The sequence below is a fragment of the Mustelus asterias genome, chromosome 27 (genome assembly GCF_964213995.1).
Source record: "Mustelus asterias chromosome 27, sMusAst1.hap1.1, whole genome shotgun sequence".
NCBI lineage: Eukaryota > Metazoa > Chordata > Chondrichthyes > Carcharhiniformes > Triakidae > Mustelus > Mustelus asterias.
Genome location: NC_135827.1, coordinates 38419255 through 38440109, shown reverse-complemented (window position 1 = coordinate 38440109; position 20855 = coordinate 38419255). Strand labels below are relative to the sequence as shown.

At 48.2% G+C, this 20855-nt stretch overlaps 1 protein-coding gene across 5 annotated transcripts in view; it reads left to right on the top strand.

The window, feature by feature from the left end:
* Positions 1–20855, top strand: part of LOC144479966 (uncharacterized) — a 418329-nt gene that overhangs the window by 389009 nt on the left and 8465 nt on the right. For 2 of the 5 annotated variants that reach the window (XM_078199098.1, XM_078199095.1), the window contains exons 2-6: positions 6305–6484; positions 8271–8333; positions 11929–11991; positions 14956–14973; positions 16871–17005. In XM_078199098.1, the coding sequence (XP_078055224.1) occupies positions 6481–6484; positions 8271–8333; positions 11929–11991; positions 14956–14973; positions 16871–17005 (283 nt within the window). In that variant the 5' untranslated portion in view covers positions 6305–6480. Of the gene's footprint in view, positions 1–1380; positions 1461–3983; positions 4093–6304; positions 6485–8270; positions 8334–11928; positions 11992–14955; positions 14974–16870; positions 17006–20855 lie in introns of those variants that run through there. The other 3 variants (XM_078199096.1, XM_078199097.1, XM_078199099.1) reach the window with 3 other exon arrangements.

Genomic DNA, 20855 nt, shown 5'->3' with positions numbered 1-20855 from the left:
CTCGGTGGACAATCCCTCCACAGCATATACATTCTCTACAGCTGTGACACTATTCCTGATCAGCAGTGCCACTCCACCCCCTCTCTTGCTTCCCTCCCTGTCCTTCCTGAAACATCTGAATCCTGGCACCTGGAGTATCCAGTCCTGTCCCTGAGACACCCAAGTCTCCGTAATGGCCACCACATCATATTTCCAGGCATCGATCCACGCTCTGAGCTCATCCCCTTTATTCACTATACTCCTGGCATTAAAGTAAACACATCTCAATCCTTTGGTCTGAGCTCTCTCCTTCTCTATCCCCCGTCCATCCTCCCTCTTGCACCGCCTATAACCCTTCTCTGTTTGCAAGCTACCTTCCTCACTCTCAGTCACCTCATTTTGATCCCCTCCCCCCAACCTATCTAGTTTAAACTCTCCCCAGTAGCCTTAGCCAACCTTCCTGCCAGGATATTGGTCCCCTTAATCAATATTGGCAGCTTCTTAATCAAAGTTTTACCCAGGTGCATTTGTTTATGAGAAGAACAAAGTACAACACAGATATATAACACAACAAACTTTATTAACTCTAGTTCAACCATAAATCACCCACTGTGTAGACAAGAAACACCCAGGATTTGCCTAAACTACCCGTAAAGATGGCTTGGTAGGCTGTAGATCCGCTCCGTGAGTCCCTCTGGTTCCTCTCCGCAAAGGTGATTCTCGCTGGCCGTTTCTTCCTTCCTTCCTTCTCTGGTCTCGGTCGTCTCCCATCTCGAGTCTTCGCTCCCTAGGTGTCTGGAATGCCTATTTTATCCCCCCGTGGCCTTGCGCTATTTTCACCTGCCATTGGCCTTCTGCCAAAGGTGTCTCAGCACCCAGTGGTCCAGTTGATGCCCTGTTGACAGGACACCCCCGAACCTCCGCACACACACCGCCCCCCCATCAGGCACCGTGGATTCTGGCCCCATCTGGGCTGCAGATAATACGCCCACGCTAATCAGATAGGAGCAATGATCATTTGGTGGGTTGTCGATAGGGCGATCCTTGGTGGGTTGTCGATAGGGCGGATCCCTGGCAGCCTGTCTGAGTTCTGTACATTCGGACTTGGGCCAGGTCTGATTTTCTGCAAGCTATTTGCTGGAACTGGCTGGAGTTTGATTTCGAGTGCCCAATTCTTTCATTTCAAATGTCCAATTTTATTTTGGGCTCAGCTCACCACAGCGTTGTGGATGTATCCGCACCGCGTGGACCGCAGCGATTTACTTTCTCACGAGTAATTAGGAATGAGTGAGCTAGCGACATCCACAGCCTGAGAATTAATAGAAATCTGCATGGGAAAGAATAATTCTCAAAGACGTCAGGGAAGGAAATGAGTCACAGTGGTTTATAAAAGCATTCGACCATAACTTGAAGCAGGCAGATATTGTAAGTGCTGTGAATGTCTGCACCGTGCAGTGTGTGAGAATATACACCAGATTGAGGTAGGTGACTTTTCTCAAAGAAATAGTCTGACGTTTCATTTCTAGAACGATAGGATTGAGAGTGGGAGACAGTTAAACTTGTGCCGAACCTTGTTCGGACAATGCCTGGACTATCTCTCCATAGTACAAAAAGAATGCAGTGGGACCACCATGGAATACTGTATACAGCATCGGTGTCCTTATTTAAGGAAGGATTAGAAGCAGTTCAGAAAAGGTTTACAAGACCAGTACTTGGGCCGGTTGCCTTGTGAAGGAAGGTTGGACAGGCTAAGCTTGTGTCTGCCGGAGGTTAGAAGAGTAAAAGGTGACTTATGTCCTTATGACTTGATTGAAACAGTAAAATCCTGAGGGGTCCTGGACAAGGTGGATGTGCAGAGGATGTTTCTTCTTGTGGGAGAAACTAGAACTCGGGAGTCCTCTAAAAATTAAGGCTCAGTCATTTAAGACAGAGATGAGGAGAATTGTTTTTCTCACAAGAGGGTCGTGAGTCTCTTCATAGAATCATAGAATCCCTACAGTGCAGAAGGAGGCCATTCGGCCCATCGAGTCTGCACCGACAACAATCCCACCCAGGCCCTATCCCCGTAACCCCACATATTTACCCTGCTAATCCCCTGACACTGGGGTCAATTTAGCACGGCCAATCAACCTAACCCGCACATCTTTGGACTCTTCTTGAAAAGGTGGTGGAAGCAGAGTCTTTGAATATATTTAAGGCACAGGTGGGTAAGCAAGGGGGTGGTAGGTTATGGGGGGGAAGGTGAGAAGGTGGGGTTGAGGTTACAAAAGGTGATGAATAGGGTTCTGAAGACTGTGGAGGAACAGAGAGATCTTGGGGTCCATATCCACAGATCTCTAAAGGTTGCCAGTCAAGTGGATAGAGCTGTGAAGAAGGCCTATAGTGTGTTAGCTTTTATTAACAGGGGGTTGGAGTTTAAGAGCCGTGGGGTTATGCTGCAACTGTACAGGACCTTGGTGAGACCACATTTGGAATATTGTGTGCAGTTCTGGTCACCTCACTATAGGAAGGATGTGGAAGCGCTGGAAGGAGTGCAGAGGAGATTTACCAGGATGCTGCCTGGTTTGGAGGGTAGGTCATATGAGGAAAGGTTGAGGGAGCTAGGGCTGTTCTCTCTGGAGCGGAGGAGGCTGAGGGGAGACTTAATAGAGGTGTATAAAATGATGAAGGGGATAGATAGAGTGAACGTTCAAAGACTATTTCCTCGGGTGGATGGAGCTATTACAAGGGGGCATAACTATAGGGTTCGTGGTGGGAGATACAGGACGGATATCAGAGGTAGGTTCTTTACGCAGAGAGTGGTTGGGGTGTGGAATGGACTGCCTGCAGTGATAGTGGAGTCAGACACTTTAGAAACATTTAAGCGGTTATTGGATAGGCACATGGAGCACACCAGGATGATAGGGAGTGGGATAGCTTGATCTTGGTTTCAGATAAAGCTCGGCACAACATCGTGGGCCGAAGGGCCTGTTCTGTGCTGTACTGTTCTATGTTCTATGTTCTATGTTCTATGAATGCTGATGCAGGCTCGAGGGGCTGAGTGGCCTACTCGAGCTCCTACTATGCTGAGGTTGGAGGGGGAGCACAAAACAGAACAGAGATATGATCCAGGTTGGGACTGGACAGGCTGGAGGCTCTTTACTCCGGAGAGGGGAGGGGGTAACCTAATAGAGACCTTTAAAATTCCCAAAGGGTTTGATAGAGTCAACAGAAAATATGTTTCGATCTGTGGGGGAGATCAAAATAAGAAATCATGAACATAGAACATAGAAAAAATACAGCACAAACAGGCCCTTCGGCCCACAAGCCGCACCGGTCACGTCCCTACCTACCTAGGCTTATATATAGGCTTACCTATAACCCTCAATCCTATTAAGTCCCATGTACTCATCCAAAAGTCTCTTAAAAGACCCTATCGAGTTTGCCTCCACCACCACTGTCAGCAGCCGATTCCACTCACCCACCACCCTCTGAGTGAAAAACCTACCCCTGACATCACCTCTGTACCTACTCCTCAGCACCTTAAACCTGTGTCCTCTCGTAGCAGCCATTTCAGCCCTGGGAAAAAGCCTCCGAGAATCCACCCGAACGTACAATAGTCACTAATAAAGTCAATCAGAAATTCAGGAGGAACTTTGTTACCCAGAGAGTGGTTAGAATGTGGAACTCGCTCCCACAGGGAATTGTTGGAGTTAATATCCTTGATATATTTCTGGAGAAGCTGGATAAAGACATGAGCGGCAGAGGAATATTCTGATAGTGTCAGATGATGAGTGGGGTGAGAGGAATGTGGCAAATAAATATTTGCATGGATGGGTTGAATGAGGCACCAACTTGCCGGTTACTGTGAAATTTGACAAAATTTTACATATGAATCACTCACATGTTTAAACATCAAACCCAGCACCTTACAGAGACAACAGTGAAAATGTCCAACCGCTGAGAATGGAATGGTAACCCAGAGGGGTCCCAAATCTCTGATAGTTCTCGCATGATGTGGAGATGCCGGCGTTGGACTGGGGTGGGGCACAGTAAGAATTCTCACAACACCAGGTTAAAGTCCAACAGGTTCATTTGGCAGCACGAGCTTTCGGAGTGTCGCTCCTTCATCAGGTGAGTGTAGGATTTGTTTCACAAACAGGGCATATATAGACACAAACTCAATTGCAACATAATGGTTGGAATGCGAGTCTTTACAGATAATCAAGTCTTTACAGGTACAGACAATGCGAGTGGAGAGAGGGTTAAGCCCAGGTTAAAGAGATGTGTATTGTCTCCAGCCAGGACGGTTAGTGAGATTTTCCAAGGCCAGGCGAGTCGTGGGGGTTACAGATAGTGTGACATGAACCAAAGATCCCAGTTGAGGCCGTCCTCATGTGTGCGGAGCTTGGCTATCAGTTTCTGTTCAGCGACTCGGTGTTGTCCTGTGTTGTGAAAGCTGCCTTGCAGAACAGTTCTTGCATATTCTGACACAGATTGTATATTTCCAGAATGTTCTCCTTTCGTGGCAGGTTTGCTCCCACGAGTGATTTTGTGAATCAGAAACCCATTTCGCACCACTGGCTTCAACTCAAAGGGAAAGTCAGGCAGAGTGCACAGATTAACCTGCGTTACTCCTGGAGTTCTACCCCAATCCCTCCCCGCCACCTTTATTTTGTGTCTCAGTCTACATGATTGCACTCACACTGAGGCTCGTGTGTGTGAATCTTGTGGTTAAAGTTTTGGGGAAGAGAATAAAGGAGAGAGAAGGGTTTTGCAATGCAGGAAACTCTCAGTTTGCAACACAATTATAAAAACATTGAATGTACGTATGAATAAGATGAGCTGGATTTGGATATCTGCTGAGGTGACTGGCTGTGGTGCTCTGTTGAGTTTATATTTGTTCAGACCTCACTGGGGTGAGGGGTGTCCTATTAGCTAGTATTGTTTCGACATGTTTAAGTTTCAAGATTTTCATGTCTGTTTCCACCCTGAACATAATCCTCACTGTAGTACTAAAGGTCACCGCTCCAGAACTTTCCGTGCCCCTAGCCCAGCTGCTCCAGTACAGCTACAGCACTGGCATCTACCCAGCAATGTGGAAAAATACCCAGCTATATCCTGTCCAGCAAACTTCCAATCAAGACAATTACCAACCAATCTGTCTACTCACCATCATCAGTAAAGTGATGGAGAGTGTTGTTGACAGTACTACCAAACAACACTTACTCAGCAATAACCTGTTCACAGATACTCAGTTTGAGTGACTCACCTGAGGAAGAAACAGCGCTCCGAAAGCTCGTGATTCCAAATAAACCCGTTTGACTTTAACCCCCCCTGGTGTTGTGAGACTTCTTACTATGCCTACCCCAGTCCAACGCCGGCATCTCCACATCATGCGTCATCAATGGCCTTCCTTCCATCATAAGGTGACCGATGACTGGACAATGGTTTGCATCATTTGTGACTTCTCAGATACTGAAGCAATTCATGTCCATATGCAGTAAGACCTGGACAATATCCAGGTTTGGGCTAATAAGTGGCAAGTAACATTTGTGCCATACAAGTGCCAGCCAATGGCCACCTCCAACAAGTGAGAATCTAACCATTACCCCTTGATATTCAATGGCATTACCATCCATGAATCCACCACTATCAACATCCTGGGGTTAACATTGACCAGAAACTGTTTTGGACTAGCCATATAAATACTGTGACTACCAGAACAGGCCAGAGATTCAGAATTCAGTGATGAGTAACACAGTTCCTGGCTCCCCAAAGCCTGTCCACCATCTACAAGGCACAAGTCAGGAGTGTGATGGAATACTCTCCACTTGCCCGGATGAGTGCGGCCCCAACAACACTCGAGAAGCTCAACACCATCCAGGACATAACAGCCCCGCTTGATTGGCACCACATTCACAAGCATTCACTCCCTCCACCACTGACGCACGGTGGCAGCCGTGTGTACCATCTACAAGATGCACTGCAGCGACTCACCAAGGCTTTTTAGCGAGTTGAGGCACTGCTAAACTGTTGAAAGTGCATTTTTGGATGTCCTCTGGGGTGATGCAAAATGTGGTATTTTTGAAGGAGAGCGGGGTGGGGAGGGGGGAGGCAGGGTGGGGAGGTTGGGGGGTGGGGAGGGGGGAGGCGGGGTGGGGAGGTTGGGGGGTGGGGAGGGGGGGGGGCGTTATCCCTCAATCAACCTCTAAGCAGTTCATCTGGTCATTATCAAATTGCTCTTTGTGGGATCTTGATTACAGCATTGCTTATACACATTGGCTGGGAAGAACTCTGTGAAAGACACAATGTGAATTCAAGTCTGTATTCTTTCTTTGATCAGCGCACGTGAAGAACGACTTGTAAAACCTCAGTGCCCATTAGATGTGCGGAGGCATGCCCACCATTCACTGAGAGATAAATAAGAGTGAAGTCCAAACGAGAACAAGGTCAGGCGCAGAAGCCAGGAACAGCGGAGCAAACTCTTGGATTTGCGAAAGATCTTGTCACGTCATTGAAATGGGTAAAACTAATTTCTGAAATTACTTCATATCCTGCAGTTTCTGTGATTGTGGCGGCACAGAATGACCAGACACTGTGTTGTTTACATAAAGGGAGGTGGGGGGGATGGCGGGGGGGTGGGGGTAGTGTGTGGGGGGGGCGGTGTGCGGGGAGCATGGGGGGGGTGGGGGGTGGGTGTGGAGGGGGGGGAAGTGGAGGGGGGGAAGTGGAGGGGGGGGAAGTGGAGGGGGGGGAAGTGGAGGGGGGGAAGTGGAGGGGGGGAAGTAGAGGGGGGGAAGTGGAGGGGGGGAAGTGGAGGGGGGGGAAGTGGAGGGGGGGAAGTAGAGGGGGGGAAGTGGAGGGGGGGAAGTGGAGGGGGGAGTAGAGGGGGGGAAGTGGAGGGGGGGAAGTGGAGGGGGGGAAGTGGAGGAGGGGGGAAGTGGAGGGGGGAGTGGAGGGGGGGTAGTGGAGGGGGGAAGTGGAGGGGGGGAAGTGGAGGGGGGAAGTGGAGGGGGGGAAGTGGAGGGGGGGAAGTGGAGGAGGGGGAAGTGGAGAGGGGGGAGGGGGGTGGAGGGGGGGAGGGGAGTGGATGGGGGGAAGTGGAGGGGGGGAGTGGAGGGGGGGGAGTGGAGGGGGGTGGGGGGGGACGGGGAGCGGGGGGGGAAGTGGAGGGGGGTGGGTAAGTGGAGGGCAGGGAAGTGGAGGGGGGGAAGTGGAGGGGGGGAGTGGAGGGGGGGAAGTGGAGGAGGGGGGGAGTGGAGGGGGGGGAGTAGGGGGGGGAGTGGAGGGGGGGAGTGGAGGGGGGTGGGGGGGACGGGGGGAGTGGAGGGGGGTGGGGGGGACGGGGAGCGGGGGGGGGAGTGGAGGGGGGGGGAGTGGAGGGGGGGGGAGTAGAGGAGGGGGAAGTGGAGGGGGGGAAGTGGAGGGGAGGGAGTGGAGGGAGGGAAGTGGAGGGGGGGGGAGTGGAGGGGGGGGGAGTAGAGGGGGGGGAAGTGGAGGGGGGGGAAGTGGAGGGGCGGGGGGGGAGTATGGGGGGGTGGTGGCAGCATCGAAAGACGCCTCACAGGCCCCAGCCCAGTTCAGCTCCGGGGAATTCAAAGAGACCGTGCCTCCCTTTTTCACTGCAGTGGCTGCCGTAAAACCGGTAGGTTTAATGGGCCCAGTGACATTGAGGGAGAGGGTAAGTCTATGGGACTGGGGGGTTTGGTGGGGTGAGGGGAGGGTGGATGTCAGCGGCAGTGGGGATGGAGGTCGGAGGGGGGGTGGGGGTCAGGTTGGGTCCGTGGATAGAGATATGGGTTGGGTGTATGGGGAGGTGGGGGGGTGGGGGTGGTCAGATGTTGGGGGTCAAGGTAGGTGGGGGCTATGGTGGAGGGCTTGGGGCAGGTGTGGGTATGGGGGAGTAATCCCTGGGGGTTGGGGTGTGGGGAGAGTCCTATGGTGGGGAATGAGGGTCGGGGCATGGGGGGAGGTCCATGATGGCAGTCAGGGGTGTAAGGGGAGACCTGTGATGGAAGTTGAGAGTTGGGTGTGTGGGGACAGGCCCGTGGCTGGGCTCAGGGGTGTGTGTGGGGGGGAGGGAAGATCCCGTTGGGGCTGGTCTGGATGTTCACAACAGTTACCCAGAAGTTAGAAAAGGTTTAATTCTGAGTAATTACCCTGTAACTTCTGAGAGAGATTTTCCCGGCATATCTTTGAGGCATGTCCTGAAAGCTGACCCTGGGGAGCCTGGACGCTCTCGCTCAATGTAACAATTTAATTCCTTTTGTCATTTTATTCTCACTGTTCTTTTGTCTTTTTTTTACAAGAGATGGAAAATCAACAAAAACTGACACCAGTGGATCTGAAGGATGACATCTTGTGGCTGAAAAGTGAGTTTTTTGAATGATTCACATCGTGAGGCTGGGGAAGGACAATGAAACCAATAAACCAACTCAGATCTTTCCCAGTCGGGGGGATCTGGTAAACCCAGCACCCAGAGTGACTCTTGATGTCTCTGCTAACACACTCAGAATTCTGGATGAATGTGTTCACGTCACTCACACACGCACACACACACACACGCACACACACACACACAGTCACATGCACAGACATACACACAGGCACATTGGGGCACACACACAGACATGCACACATACACACGCATACACACAGCCACATGCAGACACACAGACACAGACACTAGCATACAGAGACACACACACTGATGCACACTCATGCACAGACACACACACACATGCACTCACACACAGTCTCACACAAACAGACATACACATAGGTATATACAAGCACACACAGATACATACACTCAGGCACACAAAGGCACACACATATCCACACAGTCACACACACACACATGCAGCCACATGCAGACATATATACACACATGCATGCACACAAACACACACACAGACACATACACTGGCACACAGAGACAGACACATTGATACACACCCATTCACAGACAGACGCACACACACAGGCACTCACACACAGTCACATGCACACACATACACACAGGTGCACACAAGCACACACAGATACATGCACACAGGCACACACACATCGACACACAAACAGACACACACAGATGCACACACATACACACACATGCCCATATGGTGATGGAGTGAGATGATGAGAGGTGGAAGGAGGCCTGGAACCAATTGGGGCAAACAGCCCTTTTCTATACCAAAGATTTGAGGTAACTCAATGTAACTATGTCTATTTAACAATCTTCTTCACAATTTAGTTGAAGTATTCAGTTAGTTCTTAACATCACATGCCATTAATAATCAGGCCTCTCACATGGCACCATATCAAATGCCTTCTGAAAATCCATATGTACAACATACAGTGTAATCCTAGAAATGATGTTCTATTAATGCCACAAATATCTCTGGGTACATGTGTTAAGGAGGTCCTGTGGCGCAGTGGGTTAGCATGCCTTCTCTGACCCAGAAGCTCTGGGTTCGAGTCCCACCCTAGGACTTGATGGTCATCATGATGTTATAGTTCAGATTAGAAACTCTAATGTGTTTTATGAAGACTGCCTCGATCATAAGTTTTGCATCTTGAATTTGGCTCGGATAAGCATGAGATGTTCCACTTCAGGTATGATTCCAGTGACTCACTACAGAGCTTTTATCAAACAAAGTTTATTTAAGAATGTAGTTGACAAGTATAGTAAGAAAATTAGCAACAACTTCTTTTGTTTCTCAATTACAAATGAGAAACAAAACAACCACTATAATGCATAACCCTTAACAAAGATATCTAAGGTGTTCAGCTGACCACATTTGGAATATTGTGTGCAGTTCTGGTCACCTCACTACAAGAAGGATGTGGAAGCGCTGGAAAGAGTGCAGAGGAGATTTACCAGGTTGCTGCCTGGTTTGGAGGGTAGGTCTTATGAGGAAAGGTTGAGGGAACTTGGACATTTCTCTTTGGAGCGGGGGAGGTTGAGAGGAGACTTGATAGAGGTTTATAAGATGATGAGGGGGATAGATAGAGTGAACGTTCAAAGACTATTTCCTCGGGTGAATGGAGCGGTAACTAGGGGGCATAACTATAGGGTTCATGGTGGGAGATATAGGAAGGATGTCCGAGGTAGGTTTTTTACTCAGAGAGTGGTTGGGGTGTGGAATGGACTGCCTGCAGGGATAATGGAGTCAGAAACTTTAGGAACATTTAAGAAGCTATTGGATAGGCACATGGAGTACTTCGGGATGATAGGGAGGAAATAGCTTGGTCTGGGTTTCAGACAAAGCTCGGCACAACATCATGGGCCGAAGGGCCTGTTCTGTGCTGTACTGTTCTATGTTCTATGTTCTAATCAAACCAAAGCCCTTGCCATAGACAAAACCCTTTAAACAGGTTCAATAAAGCAAGGTTTACTGCCCATGCGATAATGGAAATTGAGTGCTTTGGTTCAAGTCTGCAGACCTCTGGTTTCACTCCGAACAGTTTGGAGACAAGACAACTTCCCAAAACACCAGAGAGGCTCTGATCCAGCCCCCAACAACAGCAGATTATCACCCTTCAGGAAAATAATATCTTGTTTTCAGCTAAGCAGCAGAATGTTCAAAACAACAGGAAGAGAGGGAAAACACTTCTTTTTAGCTTGAGTTTAACCCTATGACAGTGCAGCACTCAGTACTGACCCTCTGACAGTGCGGCACTCCCTCAGCACTGACCCTCTGACAGTGCAGCACTCCCTCAGCACTGACCCTCTGACAGTGTGGCACTCCCTCAGTTCTGACCCTCTGACAGTGCGGCACTCCCTCAGTACTGACCCTCTGGTAGTGTGGCACTCCCTCAGTACTGATCCTCTGACAGTGCGGCACTCCCTCAGCACTGACCCTCTGACAGTGCAGCACTCCCTCAGTACTGACCGTCTGACAATGCGGCACTCCCTCAGTACTGACCCTCTGACAGTGCGGCACTCCCTCAGTACTGACCCCCTGACAGTGCGGCACTCCCTCAGTACGGGCCTTCTGACTGTGCGACACTCCCTCAGTACTGACCCTCTGACTGTGTGGCACTCCCTCAGCACTGACCCTCTGACTGTGCGGCACTCCCTCAGTACTGACCCTCTGACAGTGCGGCACTCCCTCAGTACTGACCCTCTGACAGTGTGGCACTTGTTCAGTACTGACCCTCTGACAGTGCGGCACTCCCTCAGTACTGACCCTCTGACAGTGTGGCACTCCCTCAGTACTGACCCTCTGACAGTGCGGCACTCCCTCAGTACTGACCCTCTGACTGTGCGGCACTCCCTCAGTACTGACCTTCTGACAGTGCGGCACTCCCTCAGTTCTGCAGTGGGGTTTTCCACCTTGGTTTTTTTGTTTTATTTTCCGGATTAAGCATTTGTGTACATTTCCTTGAGGGCTATGGTGAAGGGCTTGTGTTAGGTGTGGGTATGGGGGAGTAATCCCTGGGGGTTGGGGTGTGGGGAGAGTCCTATGGTGGGGAATGAGGGTTGGAGCATGGGGGGAGGTACATGATGGCAGTCAGGGGTGTAAGGGGAGACCTGTGATGGAAGTTGAGAGTTGGGTGTGTGGGGACAGACCCGTGGCTGGGCTCAGGGGTGTGTGTGGGGGGGAGGGAAGATCCCGTTGGGGCTGGTCTGGATGTTCACAACAGTTACCCAGAAGTTAGAAAAGGTTTAATTCTTCTAACGCTTTCTGAGTAACTATTAGTGTAACCCTGGCTGAACCAAGTAATGTTTGAGTTTTAAACTACATTTCTAGATGGTTCCGAGCGTGCTGCAATTGTCCAGGGGAAGTCAGTGTTTCTGGCAATTATTGTGCAAATCTTTACCCTGTAACGTCTGAGAGAGATTTTCCCAGCATGTCCTGAAAGCTGACCCTGGGGAGCCCGGACGCTCTCGCTCAATGTAACAATTTAATTCCTTTTGTCATTTTATTCTCACTGTTCTTTTGTCCTTTTTTTTACAAGGCTTGGAAAATCAACAAAAACTGACACCAGTGGATCTGAAGGATGACATCTTGTGGCTGAAAAGTGAGTTTTTTGAATGATTCACATCGTGAGGCTGGGGAAGGACAATGAAACCAATAAACCAACTCAGATCTTTCCCAGTCGGGGTATCTGGTAAACCCAGCACCCAGAGTGACTCTTGATGTCTCTGCTAACACACTCAGAATTCTGGATGAATGTGTTCATGTCACTCTCACACATACACACACACACACACACACAGTCACATGCACAGACATACACACAGACATGCACACACACACAGACATGCACACACACACGCATACACACAGCCACATGCAGACGCACAAACACAGACACTAGCACACAGAGACAGACACACACACACACACACATGCACTCACACACAGTTTCACACAAACAGACATACACATAGGTATATACAAGCACACACAGATACATACACTCAGGCACACAAAGACACACATATCCACACAGTCACACACACACACACACGTGCACGCACACACATGCAGCCACATGCAGACATATATACACACATGCATGCACACAAACACACACACAGACACATACACTGGCACACAGAGACAGACACATTGATACACACCCATTCACAGACAGACGCACACACACAGGCACTCACACACAGTCACATGCACACACATACACACAGGTGCACACAAGCACACACAGATACATGCACACAGGCACACACACATCGACACACAAACAGACACACACAGATGCACACACATACACACACATGCCCATATGGTGATGGAGTGAGATGATGAGAGGTGGAAGGAGGCCTGGAACCAATTGGGGCAAACAGCCCTTTTCTATACCAAAGATTTGAGGTAACTCAATGTAACTATGTCTATTTAACAATCTTCTTCACAATTTAGTTGAAGTATTCAGTTAGTTCTTAACATCACATGCCATTAATAATCAGGCCTCTCACATGGCACCATATCAAATGCCTTCTGAAAATCCATATGTACAACATACAGTGTAATCCTAGAAATGATGTTCTATTAATGCCACAAATATCTCTGGGTACATGTGTTAAGGAGGTCCTGTGGCGCAGTGGGTTAGCATGCCTTCTCTGACCCAGAAGCTCTGGGTTCGAGTCCCACCCTAGGACTTGATGGTCATCATGATGTTATAGTTCAGATTAGAAACTCTAATGTGTTTTATGAAGACTGCCTCGATCATAAGTTTTGCATCTTGAATTTGGCTCGGATAAGCATGAGATGTTCCACTTCAGGTATGATTCCAGTGACTCACTACAGAGCTTTTATCAAACAAAGTTTATTTAAGAATGTAGTTGACAAGTATAGTAAGAAAATTAGCAACAACTTCTTTTGTTTCTCAATTACAAATGAGAAACAAAACAACCACTATAATGCATAACCCTTAACAAAGATATCTAAGGTGTTCAGCTGACCACATTTGGAATATTGTGTGCAGTTCTGGTCACCTCACTACAAGAAGGATGTGGAAGCGCTGGAAAGAGTGCAGAGGAGATTTACCAGGTTGCTGCCTGGTTTGGAGGGTAGGTCTTATGAGGAAAGGTTGAGGGAACTTGGACATTTCTCTTTGGAGCGGGGGAGGTTGAGAGGAGACTTGATAGAGGTTTATAAGATGATGAGGGGGATAGATAGAGTGAACGTTCAAAGACTATTTCCTCGGGTGAATGGAGCGGTAACTAGGGGGCATAACTATAGGGTTCATGGTGGGAGATATAGGAAGGATGTCCGAGGTAGGTTTTTTACTCAGAGAGTGGTTGGGGTGTGGAATGGACTGCCTGCAGGGATAATGGAGTCAGAAACTTTAGGAACATTTAAGAAGCTATTGGATAGGCACATGGAGTACTTCGGGATGATAGGGAGGAAATAGCTTGGTCTGGGTTTCAGACAAAGCTCGGCACAACATCATGGGCCGAAGGGCCTGTTCTGTGCTGTACTGTTCTATGTTCTATGTTCTAATCAAACCAAAGCCCTTGCCATAGACAAAACCCTTTAAACAGGTTCAATAAAGCAAGGTTTACTGCCCATGCGATAATGGAAATTGAGTGCTTTGGTTCAAGTCTGCAGACCTCTGGTTTCACTCCGAACAGTTTGGAGACAAGACAACTTCCCAAAACACCAGAGAGGCTCTGATCCAGTCCCCAACAACAGCAGATTATCACCCTTCAGGAAAATAATATCTTGTTTTCAGCTAAGCAGCAGAATGTTCAAAACAACAGGAAGAGAGGGAAAACACTTCTTTTTAGCTTGAGTTTAACCCTATGACAGTGCAGCACTCAGTACTGACCCTCTGACAGTACGGCACTCCCTCAGCACTGACCCTCTGACAGTGCAGCACTCCCTCAGCACTGACCCTCTGACAGTGTGGCACTCCCTCAGTTCTGACCCTCTGACAGTGCGGCACTCCCTCAGTACTGACCCTCTGGTAGTGTGGCACTCCCTCAGTACTGATCCTCTGACAGTGCGGCACTCCCTCAGCACTGACCCTCTGACAGTGCGGCACTCCCTCAGCACTGACTCTCTGACAGTGCGGCACTCCCTCAGTACTGACCCTCTGACTGTGCGGCACCCCCTCAGTTCTGCAGTGGAGTTTTCCACCTTGGTTTTTTTGTTTTATTCTCCGGATTAAGCATTTGTGTACATTTCCTTCTAATTACAAGGTAAGAGTTAGACCCATAGAGTGGGATTTTCTAACCGCGCTCACCCCAAAACCTGAAAATCCCACCTGATGGACCTTTGCATGGTCCACTCCCTCCCCCCCCCCCCCTACCCCGTGTGATTCCCGTGGCAACTTGGACAGGAAAAGTTCCTCCTTTGAGCCTCAAATGGCGATGTGTAGCACAGTGTTATTTTACAATGCACTCACTGAGAATAATTATCAATTGCACTAAATTGCGAGAGAGATTCGGACTGGCTTGTGACCGGGATCAGCCTTTCAATAATTCTTCCTTTTCTCTTTCATGACTTGTGCTGAAAGGCGAAGAAATTACAGACGGTAAGATGTGAAAAATTTCAAATATTCAACACTTCAGGGCTGTACATTCTCAGTTCCAGTCTTTAATTGGAGTTAAATCCTCTCCGTAACAAGTCGATATAAAGTTCCTCTTTCTGCTATTTTAACACAATTGTTGATTGCTTTGAATTATTTGAGTAAATACATTCAAGAAAGACTCACACCTAAAGTCTGTAACTAAACCATCTGTCCTGACCTCAGGATGTTACAAGCCCAATGAAGTGCAGTTGCTACAGTAATGTCGGAGACACAGCAACCAAATGTGTGCACAGTAAGATCCCACAGATGTGTGATAATGACCGGGTCACCTGCTTTCTTCCATAGAATCCCTACAGTGAAGAAGGAGGCCATTCACAGAACACTATGCCGCCCTCTGACAGTGCGGCACTCCCTCAGTACTGACCCTCTGACAGTGCGGCACTCCCTCAGTACTGACCCTCTGACAGTGCGGCACTCCCTCAGTACTGACCCTCTGACAGTGCGGCACTCCCTCAGTACTGACCCTCTGATATGGCAGAAACTCCCTCAGTACTGACTCTCTGACAGTGCGGCACTCCCTCAGTACTGACCCTCTGACAGTGCGGCACTCCCTCAGTACTGACCCTCTGATATGGCAGAAACTCCCTCAGTACTGACCCTCTGACAGTGCGGCACTCCCTCAGCACTGACCCTCTGACAGTGCGGCACTCCCTCAGTACTGACCCTCTGAAATGGCAGAAACTCCCTTAGTACTGACTCTCTGACAGTGCGGCACTCCCTCAGTACTGACCCTCTGACAGTGCGGCACTCCCTCAGCACTGACCCTCTGACAGTTCGGCACTCCCTCCGTACTGACCCTCTGACAGTTCGGCACTCCCTCAGTACTGACCCTCTGACAGTGCGGCACCCCCTCAGTACTGACCCTCTGACAGTGCAGCACTCCCTCAACACTGACCCTCTGACAGTTCGGCACTCCCTCAGTAGATTTGATCACATAACATCCTGACTCCAATCACCTCAACCCCTGTTGGTCGACCAACATTGCACACTCCAGTCTTCCCACTGCCTAGTCAGAAAGCTAACACACTCTTCATTATCCAATATTTCCTTTCAATCTTAGATGTTTTATTATCCATAACTATAATGTTCAAAGAATTTTGAAAAAAACATAATAATTCCCAGGTGTTTCTCACCTGGAGATTAATCTTTAATTCTGAGGGTGGCACGGTGGCACAGTGATTAGCGCTGCTGCCTCACAGCACCAGGGACCTGGGTTCAATTCCCGGCTTGGGTCAATGTCTGTGTAGAGTTTGCCCATTCTCCCCGTGTCTGCGTGGGTTTCCTCCGGGTGCTCCGGTTTCCTCCCACAGTCCAGAGATGTGCGGGTTAGGTGGATTGGCCATGCCTGCCACTGTACCACCCGTACCGCCCCACGTGATCCTCTCTCATCCTTCTAAACTCCAGCGAGTACAAGCCCAAACTGTTTAATCTCTCCTCATGTGTTACAGTAACTTCACTGCAGTGTTAATGTAGGCCTATTTGTGACACTAATGAGTAAACTTTAATTTTAAAACCCTTTCGTCCCGGAATCATTGCCCATCCCTAATGGCCCTTTGAAAAGGTGGTGGCGAGCTGCCTTCTTGAGCCGCTGTGGTTTTCGGAGGTGAAGGGGCTGAGATGATGGAGTGGTTGTGATGCTGCGAGCTCGGGATGCTGTGTGACCGGCGGGGGGGCGGGGGGGGACGGGGGGGACTTGGTGCTGATGGTATTCCTGTGTCTGTGATGGATGCTCCGATCCTGGCAGGGGAATTCCTGTTTCCAATTCTGTGGAACTTGTGACTCTGGAAAAGGCTGTACTTGGTGTTGTTGCCAGTCTGTAAAATGGTTTCTTTTCATTCAGGTTTTGAGAAAGATTGTCTCGACTTTTCGGACAAGAAGCCCGTGTTTTTGCAGGATCACCTTCATAAATTGTTGGTATTCACGAATAACAAAACAGCTGAATTTCGAGACTTAAATGAGAAACAAAAGGCTGAAGGTATTTATTTGTGTTGGCAAATTTAAAACTGGAATATTAATGTTCATGTTATCCAATCCCAAGTCACAGTTAAGTTTATATTGTTATTTTTAAGGGGCCTGGTGTGTACTTAGTGGGGACGAGCGATTGAAAAGTTCAAATACATCAATGGGGATGAAGTAGAAAGGGTCGAGAGCTTCAGGTTTTTAGGTGTCCAGATGACCAACAACCTGTCCTGGTCCCCGCATGCCGATACTATAGTTAAGAAAGCCCACCAACGCCGAGCCAGCGACACTCACATCCCATGAGCAAATTTCAAAAACCGTGAATTTGCTGTTGCGAAACTCTTGCTGTAAAACCCAAGAATCCATTACGTTCTTGACTAACATAATCCATTTTAGGAGTCTGGGGATAATGATGCAGCTATATAAGACCCTCGTCAGACCCCACTTGGAGTACTGTGCTCAGTTCTGGTCGCCTCACTATAGGAAGGATGTGGAAAAGATTGAAAGGGTGCAGAGGAGATTTACAAGGATGTTGCTTGGATTGAATGGCATGCCATATGAGGATAGGCTGAGGGAGCTCGGTCTTTTCTCCTTGGAGAGACGAAGGATGAGAGGAGACCTAATAGAGGTGTATAAGATGTTGAGAGGCACAGATCGGGTGGACTCTCAGAGGCTTTTTCCCAGGGCGGAAATGGTTGCTACGAGAGGACACAGGTTTAAGGTGCTGAGGGGTAGGTACAGGGGAAATGTTCGGGGGAAGTTATTGTAACCTAACTCAACAGGAGGGAACAGGATGGGTTTTGTGGGGGAGAAGAATATGCTGTCGGCCATTTTGAAGTCAAATCATTGAAAACAACAAGAAGGTAAGTCAGAGAGGGATGTAAAAAGGCATCTGATGTCACCAACCAGCTGGGCTAGAATGAAATAAACTCCTGTTTGGGATACATTTACAGCAGCTCGCCTGGGTAGACCTTCTGGCTTAGTGGCTAACTGCAACACAAAGGGAATGGTGGTGAGCACTACAGCCAAGGGCTGGGATTTGATCTGTTAGAGCACAGTCAGAGTCATAGATATGACCCTAAGAAAACCTCTCGACATCCTGAGGCTAGGCCTTAACTCTGGCACTGTGGCCATTGACCAACACTTCACCCAAATAGCATCTGAGCCTCAGTCAGAAGTACGGGAGGACAATTCAATCATGAGAGGCATCACAGCCCAGCCACATCTTAATCCATCTCCATCTTCTAGGAGGTTGTGTTTGTGTATGGAGGAGGAATTGCTGCAAAATCTGTTACAATGCAGAGTGATAGAAGCGAGTTTTTAAAAAGTTTCAGTAGTACGTTTAACAATTTTCCATTCTTCAGAATGCACTCGATTACTTTTGGGTTTAATTGACTAGTCCGTCTACAGGAGGGGCAGGACTGGCAGCTCAATGTTCCAGGGTTCCAATGTTTCAGGCGGGATAGAGGCAGAGGGATAAAAGGTGGGGGGGTGGCATTGTTGGTCAGGGAAAATGTTACAGCGGTACTCAGGCAGGATAGATTAGGGAGCTTGTCTACAGAGGCCCTATGGGTGGAGCTGAGAAACAGGAAAGGTATGACTACATTAATGGAGTTGTATTATAGACCACCCAATAGTCAGCGAGAATTGGAGGAGCAAATCAGCGGAGAGATAGCTGACAACTGCAAGAAACACAAAGTTGTGATAGTAGGGGATTTTAATTTTCCACATATAGATTGGGACTCGCATACTGTTAAAGGTTTAGACGGGGTAGAGTTTGTAAAACGTGTTCAGGAGAATTTTCTACATCAGTATATAGAGGTGCCAACTAGAGAGGATGCGATATTGGATCTCCTATTGGGAAATGAGTTAGGGCAGGTGATGGATGTGAGTGTGAGGGAACACTTTGGATCCAGTGATCATAATGCCATTAGTTTCAACCTGATCATGGATAAGGATAGATCTGGTCCTCGGGTTGAAGTTCTGAACTGGAAAAAGGCCAAATTTGATGAAATGAGAAGGGATCTGGGAAGTGTGGATTGGCACAGGCTGTTCTCTGGTAAGGATGTAAATGGAAAGTGGGAGGCCTTCAAAGGAGAAATTTTGAGAGTGCAGAGTTTGTATGTTCCTGTCAGGATTAAAGGCAAAGTAAATAGGAATAAGGAACCTTGGTTCTCGAGGGAGATTGTAACACTGATTAAGAGGAAGAGAGAGTTCTATGAAATGTACAGGCAGCAAGGAACAGATCAGATGCTCGAGAAGTATAAAAAGTGCAAGAAGCTACTTAAGAGGGAAATCAGGAGGGCTAAAAGAAGACATGAGGTTGCTTTGGCAGACAGAGTGAAGGAAAATCCAAAGAGCTTCTATAGGTATGTTAGGAGCAAAAGGATAGTGAGGAATAAAATTGGTCCTCTTGAAGACCAGAGTGGTAGACTGTGTATGGAACCAAAAGAGATGGGGGAGATACTAAATGGTTTTTTTGCATCCGTATTTACTGAGGAAACGGGCATGGAGTCTACGGAAATAGGGCAAACTGGTAGGGAGGTCATGGAACCTTTACAGATTAAAGGGGAGGAGTTGCTCGCTGTCTTGAGGCAAATCAGAGTGGATAAATCCCCAGGACCGGACAGGGTATTCCCACGGACCTTGAGGGAAGCTAGTGTTGGACTTGCAGGGGCCCTGGCAGACATATTTAAAATGTCAGTATTCACGGGGGAGGTGCCGGATGATTGGAGGGTGGCTCATGTTGTTCCGTTGTTTAAAAAAGGTTCCAAAAGAAATCCGGGAAATTATAGGCCAGTAAGTTTGACGTCGGTGGTGGGCAAGTTATTGGAAGGTGTGATAAGGGATAGGATCTACAAATATTTGGATAGACAGGGACTTATTAGGGAGAGTCAACATGGCTTTGTGCGTGGTAGGTCATCTTTGACCAATCTATTAGAGTTTTTCGAGGAGGTTACCAGGAAAGTGGATGAAGGGAAGGCGGTGGATGTTGTCTACTTGGATTTCAGCAAGGCCTTTGACAAGGTCCCTCATGGGAGGTTAGTTAGGAAGGTTCAGTCACTAGGTATACATGGGGAGGTAGTAAATTGGATTAAACACTGACTCAATGGAAGAAGCCAGAGAGTGGTTGTGGAGGATTGCTTCTCTGAGTGGAGGCCTGTGACTAGTGGTGTGCCGCAGGGATCGGTGTTGGGTCCATTGTTGTTTGTCATCTATATCAATGATCTGGATGATAATGTGGTAAATTGGATCAGCAGGTTTGCTGATGATACAAAGATTGCAGGTGTAGTGGACAGTGAGGAAGGTTTTCAAAGCTTGCAGAGGGATTTGGACCAACTAGAAAAATGGGCTAAAAAATGGCAAATGGAATTTAACGCAGACAAGTGTGAGATATTGCACTTTGGAAGGACAAACCAAAGAAGAATGTCCAGGGTAAATGGTAGGACTCTGAAGAGTGCAGTTGAACAGAGGGATCTGGGAATATAGGTACAGAATTCCCTAAAAGTGATGTCACAGGTGGATAGGGTCGTAAAGAGTGCCTTTGGTACATTGGCCTTTATAAATTGGAGTATCGAGTATAAAAGTTGGAGTGTTATGGTAAGGTTATATAAGGCATTGGTGAGGCCGAATTTGGAGTATTGTGTACAGTTTTGGTCACCTAGTTACAGGAAGGATGTAAATAAGGTTGAAAGAGTGCAGAGAAGGTTCACAAGGATGTTGCCGGGACTTGAGAAGCTGAGTTACAGAGAGAGATTGAATAGGTTGGGACTTTATTCCCTGGAGCGTAGAAGATTGAGGGGAGATTTGATAGAGGTGTATAAGATTTTGATGGGTATAGTTAGAGTGAATGCAAGCAGGCTTTT